Source organism: Lepidochelys kempii, chromosome 1 (genome assembly GCF_965140285.1).
Source record: "Lepidochelys kempii isolate rLepKem1 chromosome 1, rLepKem1.hap1, whole genome shotgun sequence".
Lineage (NCBI taxonomy): Eukaryota > Metazoa > Chordata > Testudines > Cheloniidae > Lepidochelys > Lepidochelys kempii.
In genome coordinates this window covers 348,415,775-348,430,604 of record NC_136380.1, presented here as the reverse complement: position 1 = coordinate 348,430,604, position 14,830 = coordinate 348,415,775, and the positions used below count along the sequence as shown (strand labels likewise).

The 14,830-nt window shown below is 43.2% G+C and overlaps 1 protein-coding gene across 7 annotated transcripts in view; it reads left to right on the top strand.

Annotated features, from left to right (window-relative positions):
• STRIP2 (striatin interacting protein 2) overlaps positions 1–14,830 on the top strand; it is a 103,936-nt gene that overhangs the window by 44,584 nt on the left and 44,522 nt on the right. For all 7 annotated transcript variants that reach the window (XM_078851196.1, XM_073328936.2, XM_078851195.1 and 4 more), the window contains one exon: positions 1,633–1,699. In XM_078851196.1, the coding sequence (XP_078707322.1) occupies positions 1,633–1,699 (67 nt within the window). The remainder of the gene's footprint in view (positions 1–1,632; positions 1,700–14,830) is intronic.

Genomic DNA, 14,830 nt, shown 5'->3' with positions numbered 1-14,830 from the left:
ACACACAGTATTGATGAGAGAACAATGAGCTGTAACAGCATTTCATATAGGTCTTCAGTTGGCTCTATGGGCTAATCTCTATCTTGTACTGTAGGTTTATATACACAGAGGGAAAGGAAACGGGTTTGTTTTCCCCTTCTAATCTGAGAAAGTTAAAGATGGAAAACAGCTGTTTGTGCAAAGCACGTTTATTCTCTTGTCATTAAAAGCTGCAGCTTTTCCATTTTGACCCAGTTCTTTTGAATGGGGAGAAATTGGGGGTGAAACACAATAAACATAATGTTAACTCTGGAGCCGTTAAAAATCCAAATTTTCCTCTATTAGTTACAGTCACGCAAGTGCGTGGAAGCTTAAATCCAAACAGTTTTGCTTTTCCTGAGAACGTTTCTATTCACATTAGCTTTTATAAGATTCCCCAAAAACTTTTGAGCTTTGAGCCTACGCTGCTTGACAGTCTAAGACTTATGTTCAAATAAGTAAATGAACAAGTTGTTAATGTGGGGCAGCAGTTTCTGACCATGCATAGAAACTGCGTGCAATCTTTGGGGAGCAGGTAGAAGTCCTGTACATGGTCTTACTGTAACAGGTGTGTTATGTGAAGTCTGGCTGCAATAGCTCACGAAAGCTTATGCGCAAATAAATTGGTTAATCTCTAAGGTACCATAAGTACTCCTTTTCTTTTTGTGGATACAGACTAACACGGCAACTACTCTGAAACCTGTCTTTTTGATTTGGGGATTTTACGCTGAATGGGCACTGACTCAGAAATCAATACAGCAAGTCAGCTTATTGTTTGAAGATTCCCTGTAGATGTTTGTAGATTCCCATTTAAAAGATGAAGGGATAAGAAAGAGCACACGAACAAGAGCTATTTTATTATGTGGCTACTCATTTTAGGTGTGTGCATGTCTTGGGGTGGGGGACTGGGTGTATTTATTTATTCTTTAATGGCAACTTTATATTAAGACATGAAAGCCTGAAGGGGTGATAGAGAGGTCTGCAGCCTTCACTACGAATTTCCTTGCTACTATCAGTTTAAGTAAGTCAGATCTCTTATTATTTTAACCTAGGGTTTTTTAAAATCTATAAATAGCTAATCTGTTTTGGCTTAATGGATCCAAATTACTGGAGTCTTTAGTACTGCACTCAGGATGTACTTTAGAGCAATAAGAAATTGACAAGTGCTGTTGAGCAGAGAGACAGAAGGTGTCACGAGTTTGGAAATAGGATGGGAGGTAGTCTGTCAATCAGAAATGCAAAAGGCAGGTGCATCTGCAAGACAGGCTCTTCAGTGTGGCTCACACTAAGAAAACTTTTGAGAAATCGTGACCTACTTGAAAAGCAAGTGACTTCCTAGCAGCGCCCAACAACTTGGCGTGTGGGGTGGGGAAGTCACAGCTGCACAGTTCTGCCTGTGCCAGTTAGGGTCACTGTAATTAAGAATCCTGGAATCATAGGGTTAGAAGGGACCGCAAGGACCATCTAGTCTAAGATGCAGGATGTAGTGAGCTAGGGTTGGAGATCATAATGGTTGATTGGGGAAAAGTAATGGTGACCGGTTTAGAACAGCTCCTTGAATATTGATCTGCTGCTTCATGAATGACTCTTTTCCCCCTTCCCTGTCTCCCACAGCATCTCTGTCCTGGATTATCCACACTGCACAGTTCATGAGCTGCCTGAGCTCACTGCGGAAAGCCTGGTAAGGAGAACATCAATAACCCTTGTAACAGACGTTGCAGCCCCAGAAGGAAGCGCTTAGGATGGGCTCACCACCAGCTGCAGGCATGTCCCAGCACTTCCTTCTCCGGCTGCAGCCCTACAGACCTGCCTGCAGCTGGGGCCTTTCTTCAAAATCATGTCAATAAGCAACATACCATGGCAAACCTTCGAGTCCCATTAACGTTACAGGCAATGGGACGGGATTGATTCCCAGCAAAATGTCGCTATTAACCAGAAGTCGTCAATATCCAGTTGCTATTAAGCGTAAGCTACTTTGTCTGGGTCAGACATACCTGGACTGGAGATGACGCATCATAATGGCAGATTCACAACCACAGTCATTTTAAAGGGTCTCTGAAGAGGAGTTTAGACTCCACATTTAATGTTGTAACCCTGGGAACCCAGAGAGGATGGCTGGATCAAGCAGAAGCAGGGACTGTTGGACTGGAGAGTGAGGAGAGTGGGAGACTTTCTGGCAGTGGGGAGATGGGGCAAGGATCTCCTCTGGAAGGACTTTGACTCAACCCATCTTCTATGAGCCAGAGGCCAGTCCAGACTAGTGTTCCCTACATTATCTGTAGGGCCCTACCAACTTCATGGCCGTGAAAAACATGTCTTGGACCATGAAATCAGCCCTTCCCCGTGAAATCTGATCTCCCCTGCTGCTGGGAGCCTGGGGCTCCTAGCTGCTAGTCTGGAGACGCTGGGGAGGGAAAGGAGTTATCCTTCCCCTGCATGGCTGCTCTTGGTAGGGAGATCAGACCCACCTCCAGAGGCAGTGCAGAAATGAGGTTGGTACACCCTCCGTATCCCCCTCCCCGCCCCCGGTGTCAGACTGCCCCCCCCACCCCCATGGCTCCTGCTGCAGCTCCGGGCGCTGAGCTCGGGGCTTCTGCTCCCAGGGGCTGCAGCTGGGGCAGCCTGGGCTTGGAGCTTCTGCCCCCCTCCCCCCCAGCCAAGGCAGCCCAAGCTCTGGGCTTCTTCCCCCTGGCTTCCAGCTGGAGTTAGGGGCAGCCAGGGCTCGGGGCTTCTGCACCCCCTTTCCCCAGCTGGCCTGGGACAACCTGGGCTTGGGGCTTCCACTCCCTGCTGTTCTAGCCAGGGCTCAGGGCACCCCCCACCACTCCAGCTGGAGCTTGGGACAGCCTGGGCTCAGGGCTTCAGGGCTTTTTCCCCCAGGGCTCCTGCTGGGGCTTCCACCCTGTGGCTTCTTCTGGGTCTGGGGCACCCAAATAGGCTGGGGGGCCCTGCCGTAATCTGGCTTGGACTTGCAGCTAGGAGCCCATGACTGGAGCGCTCCCATCAGCACAAGGGAGGTCCTACCTACCTACGTCTCTGGGAACCTCCTCTAACTGCAGAAAGCTCAGAGACTGCACAGAAGTGCAGCACAGAAGTGAGGGTGGCAATCTTGGGACTCTCCCTACAACAACTTTGCAATCCCCCTCCCCCAAGATCCCATTGTGGGTAAGGACTCCCAGTTACAACACCATGAAATTAATTAATTTGACTTTTTTTAAAACCCTCTTGCCGTGAAATTGACCAGAATGGACTGTGACTATGGTAGGGCCCTAATTTTCTGTCTTCCAAGCCCTTATCCCATCCAGTGATTCACATGGGAGCTGTTTAGTATTGTAAGAGTTGACAGCCATCAGACCAGGGCGGGAAGTGTTCTCTAGATCTGAAGGATCAAATTCCGCTCTTGAATGTGGCTAGGGGGCAATCATCAAACTGCATGTGTGCCTAAGGGCAGAACTTAGCCCTTAATATGTAGAGCAGTTGGGCTTGTTTGGCATCGCCCATGGTGAAGACAGCAAATAGCCACCGTTGTTACAGGGCCTGCAGTATTTGAGATCCACTCTTTCAGGGCAAGTAAAGGGGAGGGAGTACAAGTGAACCAACAATATTCCCAAAGCAGTGCTGCAAAACCACAAATGATGCCAGGGCAACAATAAAATCAGCAGATGGAACTAAATTTATTCCATGCTCCATCCAAAAGGCAGTTAAAAAAACAAACAAAAACCCACAACCCTCTGCATACTCAGTGGTGCTGGGAAAAAGTTTAAGTTCTGCTTTTAAGAAGGTCTCAAAAAAGAAAAAAATGAATACTATAAGGAAGTACACATGTACTTCTCCAGTGGGCCAGATTTTGTGTTTAAACTGGAGTGAACGTTTAAGCCACTTCGACTTCACTTTCTCTGAAGCAACAGTGACATCTAGGGGCATGTTCTGCTAATTGCAGCTGTTTTCTTAATTTGCACTTGCAGCAACTATGAAGTGCTGTGTGAACATTCACTGATTTTGCCTCATAACTCTCCTGTTATGGAGATGAATGTTATCCTCACTTGACAGGTGGAGGAGCCAGAGCACTGTGTGTGTGTGAGGAGCTTGGGTAAATCCCTGGCAGAACCGGAGTTAGAATTTGGGAGCTTTTGGCACCCAATCACAGGCTCATCCCACTGGACCATGCTGGGTCCTGGAGATCTTCCAGTCCTAAACCATCTGCACTTAAACAGCTCTAGAGCACCTATTGATAGTTCTAGTGGACCATAGTTGTGGATGGTGGACTTGTGTACCGCTGCAACTCAAACACAGGTCTCAGCCATCTGTTATCTTCATTATTTCCTTCAGGTTTACAGTTCCAGAATTCAGCCCAGTGCAGATGGGCTATTTAAGGCCTGTGCATCAATTGGGTCGCACTTAAGCTTCCAAATCAAGAAAAGGTGACTGAGTGCACAACATTGAGAGATCGAGAAGGCAGCAAAATCTAACAAGGTGACGATGAGTCACTGCAACTACTCACGTAGAAACTGGTCAAATGGCACACGGGGATAAAGTTTAGAGAAACAATTTCTCAACACTTTAAGCAATTGCTTCTTGCAAGAGCTAGTTCTTCTTCAAGTTATTGCCCCTCTGGGTACACCGCTACGTGTACTCCATGTGTTCTCAATCAGAGATTTTAGTCAGCAGGACCCAGAGGTCCGTGCCTCTTGCCTGCAGTCTATAAATCCTCGTGCTCTGGTGTAAGCGCTTCTACATTCCCCACTATCAGCCCCTCGTTCTGAGTGCATTGGGGATCCTGCCTCCTGTCACATGGGAGCAATACCCATCCGTGCAGTTCATGCAACACATACTTTTGGCTGCTTCTGAACCCAACCATCCTTTCTCCATTCCTTGGAAGGGGAAGAGTCCGAGCCCAGACCTGTCCCCATGATTTACTCCAATGAACCGCAGAACTTGCTCAAAATATGGGGAAAAAGAAAGATCCTTCAGGTGTCCCCTCACATTAACAGCAGTGGTTAAGGGCCAGGGGCATAAGTCCTCCACTCACCCCCTAAGTCCAGCAACCAAGCTCGCTTCTGGAACGAAGGAGTAAGTGCCTCCAGACTCACTCCTTCCCTTTTCCCCTGGATTGGGATGGTGATGAGGGAAAGCAACCTTCTCCCTTGGGGTCATAGAGGAGAAACACCTTCCAGCCCTCTTCCCTGGATTGGCAGGGGTGTCAGCCACATTTCATTGGAGTGGGGGAGCAACCCCCCTCCATTTCCTCATCCTATTTCTTCACAACGCATAGTCAACCTGTGGAACTCCTTGCCATAGGATGTTCTGAAGGCCAAGACTATAACAGGGTTCAAAAAAGAACTAGGTAAGTTATGGAGGACAGGTCCATCAATGGCTATTAGCCAGGATGGGCAGGGATGCAAAACCATTCTCTGAAGTGTCCCTCTGTTTGTTTGCCAGAAGCTGGGACTGGATGACAGGGCATGGATCACTCAATAGCTGCCCTGTTCTGCTCATTCCCTCTGAAGCATCTGGCACTGGCCGCTGTCAGAGGACTGGATGTGGGCTAGATGGACCACTGTTCTGACCCAGTATGGCCGTTCTTATGTTATCCCTGAACTGGGGGCCAGGCAAGGATACTGCTCCCCAGAGGGGTGGCAGATTGGCCCTTTTCCCCATCCCTGGGTAGGAGAGAAGGGGTCAGGCAAGGATTTGCCTCAATTTTTAACTCAACTACAAGTTGAGGACAAAATAGAGCATTGGCGGGTCTGTCCCTCCCTATATACTCTCACACCAGAGCATGAGGATGTGTGAAATGCAGGTGTGGACGCACAGGCACTCCGGTCAAGAGTACATGGGCACACGCGCATCCAACAATAGAGCACCCATAAGGACAAAAGCTCTCAAACTCCAGTTACTGTACACCTCTCCTTCTAGAACATGCTAGGGGAGAAACTGTTCTGGATTTAATCTGAAGTCACAAAGCGAAGCTAGTTCGAGTGGGGATGGTTGCTGAGCCATTAAAGGAGAGTAGCTACAGTATAATTAGGTTTAATGTCCATAGGACAGGTAAAGTACCAGAAAGTGACACTAAACTTTAGAAGAGGAGATTTGAATAATATGAGAAGGTTAGTCAAAAAGGACATAAAGCTGAAAGTAAAGGCCATAAAATCCCTGGAGTTGACTTGGATGCTACGAAGGAAAATGGAGTCTCAGAAGCCATGCATACCACTGGATAAAAAGAGAACCAGGAGGCCATGGAGTAAACCATTATATGACTAAGGGCTCGTCTACACTTAAAACACTGCAGTGAAGATGCTACGTATGCTGCCGTTGGCATAGGTAATCCACCCCCAAGGCAGTAGTTAGGTCGACCGGAGAATTCTACGTTTGACCTAGCGCTGTCTATACCTTGTCTATACCCTGGCTTAGGTCTGTTTAACTGTGTTGCTCAGGGGTGTGGATTTTTCACAACTTTGAGCAACATAGTTGTATTGACTTAATTTTCTAGTGAAGACCAGGCCTAAATGCCAAGCTTTTGAGGGGCTATTCAAGCCAAAGAGAAATCCTTTAAAATTTGGAAATCTAACCTTAGTGAATCCAATAAACAGGAGTATAAATTACAGCAGGCTTTAAGTAAAAGGCTAATTAGAAGGGCCAAAATGGAGTTCAAAGAGCAAATAGCTAGAGGTAAAACCAACACTAGAGTCTTTGTTTCAGAAGCAGGAAGCCTACAAAAGAATCAGTGGATTCACTGGATCTCCAAGGGTTAAAGGGAGCAATTAAGGAAGATAATCAGTAATAGAATAACAAATCATCTGGAAGATCATGATCTGATTGGGTCTGACCAGCAGAGATTCAGCAAAGGAAAGTTGTCTCACTAATCTCTTAGAATTCTTTAGACATTATTTATTTGTACTGCTGTGCACACGTAATACTAAATGGAAAGGGATCTAGAACCATGGAGGGTGTCATTAGAAGAAAATGGCTTATGAGTCAGCAGATGAAAGGTGGAATACACACGTTGCTTCATTGAGAAGGACAATGGGGAGCCAGTAAAACTAGGTGGTATAGAGTTAAAATCTGTGCAACAATTCAAATTCCTCCATTCATTGTTGAGCCATGACGGGAATGTGCATGTGTGTGCTAGGAGTCGCATTAAGAGCACTTGGTGCAAATGCAGGGAGTTGCTGGGAATTCCCTGCAATAAGGATAAGCCAAGTAAACTAAAGAGCAAAGTGTATAAGACTATGCTTAAGGCCAGCCAGGACGTACAAGTCAGAATGCTGGGCAATGAGAAAGAGAGGGAGTACAACTACTTCACATTGCCAAAATGAGAACACTCATGTGGACAGTGGGTCCGACAAGAGCTGATAGGCTATCCAGTGGAATGGTATGAGCCATGATGCAGGTGGTCCTCCGCACAGGAAAGTTGAGGGAGTTTTGACTGCAGTGGCAGGGTCTTGTGAGGCAATATGACACAGGATATGTTGGCCAGAGAGCACAAGATCTGGCAGTCATAGGATGAAGACCACAAAGAAGGTTTAGAAAAATGTGGTTCGAGACATGGAAGGAGAACCTGAAGAAGGTGGTGCCAGCTTGAAAGACACTTTCAACAGGATCTCTTGGCGATGAACAAAAGCTACCAATTACAACTAATTGGACAGGGTGAAGGCAAAGAAGATAGTGAACATGTTAATGAAGTAGTGGATATAGAAGAACTAGATGACATTACTGAGACTTCCAAAAGGCCTTAGCAAAGGTCCCTTACAAGAGTCTACTAAAGAAGTTAGGTGTAGTCATTGGGTGAGAGGCAAAGTATTGTCATGGCTCAAAAAAATGGTTAGAAAATGGAATGCAGAGTAGGATTAAATGGTCAGTTTTCATAATGGTAACAGGTTATCAGTGGGGACCTTAGGGGATATATTAATAATATGGAAAAGAGGTGAGTAGTGAGATAACTTTGTGTCATCTGCAAATTTTGCTATCTAGGTTAATTGGGACCAGAGAGGACTGTGAGGAACCTCAGAACAGGGTGGATAAAAAGATTATTTTAAAAAAATCCTATTTTATTTAAATTATATTTTTTGATTATTGAAATCATAATTTTTTCTTTCAAAAAATAAACCTGTTAATATAATGAAATATGAATGCAATACAAAGTATGTTAAGATCTAAACTTATTATAAACTCTTAAAACATTTAAATAAAAATAAATATGCTGAATCTATCGAAAACTTTGAGTTACAGGCTGCTTTTCTATAGAAATCAGGGGGAAAACATCTGACTTTTGAGGTCAAGCTTTATAAATATGGAATAGGTCAGCCTAAGTAGCTTAGGAGACTGTCTGTCTGTCTCATTTTCAAGAGATTTAGGCAAGTAAGAACTTAAGCTCCAGTCACTTTTACTTAGGCATATTTGAAAATTTTTCCCAGGCTGACCAAAAATAATCAGTTAAATTCACTGACTAGAGTTAATCCCTCTGTTTAATAAATCATTTAGTTGTAAATGTGAAACATGTTTTGATAAGAGAAATTTGTGTGTCCAAAACACTTAAGGTTGTTTTGTTTAATACAAATAAATTTTATATGCTGTTTTGTGTTAAATTAAATTCCAGTTACCAGCCTAATTCAGCTTGACACAAATCATAGGCAAAACATCATTAATTATCTAGTAAATAAGCAATATATCATTCACCATATTCTAACATACTAAAAATATACAATTAATAAGAATCTAAAAATATTAAACTATATAATTACTCAAATACATGTATAGACAGTAGAACCTCAAAGTTGCAAACACCTTGGGAATGGAGGTTGTTTGTAACTCTGAAATGTTCGTAACTCTGAACAAAACGTTATGGTGGTTCTTTCAAAAGTTTACAACTGAACATTGACTTAATACAGCTTTGAAACTTTACTATGTAGAAGGAAAATGCTGCTTTTAATCATCTTAATTCAAATGAAACAAGCACAGAAACAGTTCCCTTACTTTGTCAAATCTTTTTTTAACTTTCCCTTTATTTTTTTTAGTAGTTTACGTGTAACACAGTACTCTCCTGTATTTGCTGTTTTTTCTCTGCTGCTGCCTGATTGTGTAATTCCGATTCCAAATGAGGTGTGTGGTTGATGGGTCATTTTGTAATTTGTTGTTCGTAACTCTGAGGTTCTACTGTAGTTCTAGGGTACCCTCCTAGGTAGCAAAAAGATGCACCAAATCTGGTGCAACGGGTCTATTTAGTAGTAAATCAACATGGTTTAATGGTTATATCATCTAATAAGCATGTAACTTTCTTTAGAAAATAACTGAAGTATAAATGGAAGAGTTGATTAAAATCAATTATTTAAATTGAGGTTTTCCACTTGGTGATTTAAATTGCTTTGATTTAAATCAATCCACCCTGCTTCAGAGAGATCTAAACAAGCCAGGGAAATGGGCAACACCATGGCAGATTAAATTCAAGGTTGACCAATGCAAAGTAGTTGGAGGCACATTGAAGGGGGGGAAAAGCAACTATTCATATACCATACAGGGTTCTAAACTGACTATCTCAATTCAAGAAAGGGTACTGGGTGTCACTGTAAACAGCTCAATGAAACTTCTGTTCTGTGTACAGCTGAGATCCAAAAAAAGCAAGCAAGCTGTTGGGCTGTATAAGGAATGGGGTGGAGAATAATAGAGACACTATCCTAATACCTTTAGAAAATCAGTGGTGCAGCCTCACTTGGATCCTGTGTCCCATGCTAGTCAAAAGGATATTGCAGAACTGGAGAGGGTTCAGCGAGGAGTGATGAGAATGATCAAGGGTCTGAAAAATGCCTATGTTAGGAGCAATTGAAAAGACTGGAATAGCTTTAGAAAGGAGGAAAATTAGAGGAGACAAGTAGATTGGGAGCTTTTTTCTCACTGTCTCATAATACACGAACAAGGGGACAGTCAATTAAATGTAAAGAGTGGGGGAAATCAAAACCAGTAAATGGATACTCTTTCATACAATATGTAATTACATTGTTGAAGTCATTGCCACAGGAAGTAGTTAAGGAGTAGAATTTAACAAGATTAAAAATGGGATTGTATCCTTCAATGGATATCAAGTATATCCAGAGTTGTTATATTGGTCTGAATTCAGCAAGATGAAATTCAACGAAGATAAGTGCAAATTACTTTTCTTAAGAAGGGAAAAATCAAATGCACAACTACAAAATGGGGAATAACTAGCTAGGCAGTAGCACTGCTGAAAAGGATTTGGGGTTTATAGTGGATCACTAATTGAATATGAGTCAATAGTGTGATACAGTTGTGAAAAAGGAATATCATTCACGGATGTATTAACAAGAATGTTGCATGTAAGACTCAGAAGGTAAATGTCCTGGTCTACTCAACCCCTGGGGAGGCCTCAGCAGGAGTACTGTGTCCAATTCTGGGTACCACACTTCAGAAAAGATGTGGACAAATTGGAGGGAGTTCTAAGGAGAGCAACAAAAATGCTAAAACATTTAGCAAACCTGACCAATGAGGAAAGCTTAAAAAAACTGGGCAAGTTTAGTCTTGAGAAAAGAAAACCGTGGGGGGGACCTGTTAACAGCTTCAAATATGTTAAGGGCTGTTATAAAGAGAATTAGATCAGTTGTCCACTAAAGGTAGGACAAGCAGGAATGGGCTTAATCTGCAGCAAGGGAGATTTAGGTTAGATACTAGGAAAAACTTTCTACCTGTAAGGACAGTTAAGATCCTTGGAACGGGCTTCCAAGGGAGGTTGTAGAATCCCCATCACTGGGGGGTTTTAAGAATAGGATGGACAAACACCTGTCAGGGATGGGCTAGGTTTTCTTAGGATTATAGAATCCTAGAATATCGGGGTTGGAAGGGAGCTCAGGAGGTCATCTAGTCCAACCCCCTGCTCAAAGCAGAGCCTAATCCCCAACTAAATCATTCCTGCCAGGGCTTTGTCAAGCCTGACCTTAATTGGTCCTTCCTCAGGTCAGGGGGCTGGACTTGATGACCTATCGAGGTCTCTTTCCTTCCATAATGTCAATAAGTACATTTGGAAGGAATAATTTGAATATGTCAGGGGACCCCTGAACCACTGTCCCATATGCTTTTGCACTTCTAGCAACTGAAATACATTTGTAAGAAGCTCATGAGATGCTTATGATTTTCTTCCTGGAAACTCTCATCTTGCCGTACCTAAGAGTTCTGTGGAATTTGCAGCTGTACTGCTGTTGGGAAGACTGCTGGGGAGTAAGGTGCACCCAGCTCCTCTTCTCATAGGTCTAAGGTGATCCTTTCATGACCTTGTGTGTGCTATATCGTTGCAGTAGGTCGTCCTACTTAGCCAAGTCTTAGTTTTCACTTTTCTTTCCTCTTCTGAGTTTTCTTGGTTGGTTCCATGGCTGAGCTGGATAGTAGATGTTACATTTATGTCTGGGCTGGTACGCTCAGCACCCAAATTCTTACATTTTAAGCTAGGTCTGGAGGCTTTTCGTAGGTCTGTGTGTAGATGATGGATATTTTTTCTTTCTCTCTTGGGATCTATGGATCACTCTGCCGGGGTTGTTACAAAGATTTTCTTTTTTTCCATCAGTTAGTGGCTTGTTTACATGGAAACGGCATGTTATGTTTTAACAAGTGAAATAAAACTAAGAATCCCCTGCCGCCCCCGCCCCTGAAAAACATGTTTTTCAGTGGTTCTCAAACTTTTGTATTGGTGACCCCTTTCACACAGCAAGCCTCTGTGTGCGACCCCCCCTTATAAATTAAAAACACTGTTTTTTATATTAAACACTATTATAAATGCTGGAAGTGAAGTGGGATTTGGGGGTGGAGGCTGACCGCTTGTGATCCCCACGTAATACCCTCGCAACCCCCCGAGGGGTCACGAGCCCCAGTTTGAGATCACCTTATTTAATAGGACTGAAACATGCCCTAATGTTCCTTATAAAGGGGGGAGGAGAGGGAGAGAGAGAGGGAGTGTGTGAAATGTATTGCTTCAACTAGAATTTTCTGCATCTAATGAAAAGGTGTTATACTTCACTGATGCCCTGGTTTGAACTTTGTTAATGTTATGATTACATATTTCTTAGCTGACATAGCAGTTGATTGTGCCCTGTGGGAATGAAAATATCCCTGATGCGGGTTGAATACAAAGAAATAGATTATGTATTTACATTCTGCTTCCATGGAAAATTGATACAGAAGGAGTAAATCAATGAGATTTTTAAAAATGTAGCTTCTTTTTCAGAGGCAGTCCAAAAAAATCCAGAGGTCGGGGGAGAGGAAGGCTAATGAAAAGGACTAGGGTAAAACATAACCGCCTTTGGGTCAGCTCAGTGTCCCCCTCCCCTTTTCTCAGGCGGAGTGCCATGTACATTGTTGTCAGATGGGAGGCAGGGTTCCCCAGGGAGACGGTAAAGGGAAGAAAGAAGTGCAATCTCGCCTGGTTACACTGTCGTCAGACAGGGAACACGAGACTCGCTTCTTTGGTCTCCTGTGAAAACGCTGTGAGAAAAGAGCAGAGCCAGGTCTTGCTTAATCTTTCCTCATTAGAGGAGTTGGAGAGCGTGTGAGCCAGTTTAGCAGTGTAATTCCAGGGGATGTTCTTGTTGCCTATTGGATAATTGCTCCTTCATAAAGGAGGTGTGAAGACTTAGAGTAATTAAGCTTTACAGTTAAAGTAAGGATGATAGCAAAAATAATTCCAGCCCACCATTATAATACTGTTGGTAACCCAAAACAACAATAACAAAACCAAGACTAGTTAAGTTAAAAAGGCTTTGCGTGCATGAAAGCGTTCTGGCTGGAGAAACACAGCCTGTTGCAGTTTGCAGGTCAGGACTGTACGTTGTCATGAGGAATACTTTACAGCCACGGGGGTTTCCTGTCTGGCTAAATTCTGCACGCCATTTGATTGATGTTTAGTGGCAGATTGCCTCTATAGTCTCGCCTGCACTGGAAAAGGTTTGCTGCTATAGCTGTGCAGGTAGACCCTCCTTGTGTAGACACAGCTTCTACCAGTGAAAATATGCTGTACTGGTATAGCTTATACCAGTTGCCTGAACAAAATAATCTATGCTGGCAAAATCACTTCCTTGTTGGCATAACTGTCTACACAAGGGCTATTTCTAATTATAAAAATGTTGTTTAAAAAGAACCCACACCTCTAACAGATGTTGTTATACCAGCAAAAGTTTCTAGTGTAGACCTGGCCTTTAAGAGGTGAAATATGATAGTGGTGTCCTTTCTTACAAAAGCCGCTTCGTTGTCTCCCAGCCTCCTCTCACGGCTCAGAGCTCTTCCTTTGAGCAGGCCTAGTATTTGTGCCATGTGACACGTTTCAGTTTCTCATGGGTTCCTAGGTATTTGCTAGACAAATGTAAATAGCTTAGAAATCTGCCAGTACTAGTATCTGCCCTTATTCCCAAATCAATCATTGTGCACCAACAGAGAGCTCAAGCGTGTACAAATAGAGGGAGATGGTCCTTGCCGTGAGGAGCTTACCTCCCAAATTGGACACCGACGTCACAGATCAGATACAAATGAACATCCTCCATTTGGGGGGTCATTTTAGTCCGTTTTGATTTTTTAAATTGATGTTTATTACCCCCAAAAATTGATGATAAAGCCTGAGGGACTGGATCTGGTTTGAAATCTCTAGAATACCAGGGCTAACAGACAAGATCTTCAAATTCCAGGTTCTGTCTTCTCTGCATGAACACCTTTTTAAAATCTAGGGGAGCTTTATGTACATGTAGCAATTTATTCTTGCATCCTTGGCCATGATGTCCATTTTCTCTGTCAAGCAGCATACTCTGCACGGTTAGGTGCTGCCCTTCACTCCAAAAGTAGCTGCATTTCAGTTCTGCTGCTTTGGAAGTGGTGTTGGGGCTAGTTTGGGATGAAAGGTACCATAGAAATATGATCTTCTAATCCAATGTGCGCTTGTTTTATATCTGCTCCTCCTGGAGGAGAAACAGACACAATCTGCACAAATAGGAGCTGGTGGGTGATTATTTGATATACTGCTTCTATATATTATATGAGTAGAATTTAAAAAAATGCCAATGTGATCTCTGCAGTATAAAAGCTTTGTCCTCCTAAGACCCATACTATTGTTTGTCATCTGTTATGTAATTTCATTTGATTTATCTGCTAAATGTCCCCAACGCCTGTGGTGATGTGCAAATTCATATATAAAATCCAAAAAACATAATTCTGTAAATAAATGGTGATTATTAGGCTGTAATTCTGTCTCTGTATGTAAACAATGAATGCAAGTATACTGCAGCAGGTAGTTCCCTGGATAACACAAGCGGGTGACTGCACTTCCATCTTATCCCTTTCTCTTAACATATGCACAGATTAAATCCTCAGCATTACCAGTGGGCTTTTCAGAATGGCTTTTCCCAGTGTCTGTCAGCTTGTAAGCAGAGTGATTAGCCAGCCAGATGAGGGTGTTATGGTGTTCAATGCCCTTGTCTTTTATATGGGATGAGAACTGTGCAGATGCCACTGTCAGATGTTCATAAAATAACTTTGCCCAAGGAGAAAAGGAGGACTTGTGGCACCTTAGAGACTAACCAATTTATTTGAGCATAAGCTTTCGTGAGCTACAGCTCACTTCGTCAGATGCATACTGTGGAAAATACAGAAGATGTTCTTATACACACAAACCATGAAAAAATGGGTGTTTACCACTACAAAAGGTTTTCTCTCCCCCCACCCCACTCTCCTGCTGCTAATAGCTTATCTAAAGTGACCACTCTCCTTACAATGTGTATGATGATCAAGGTGGGCCATTTCCAGCACAAATCCAGGGTTTAACAAGGACGTC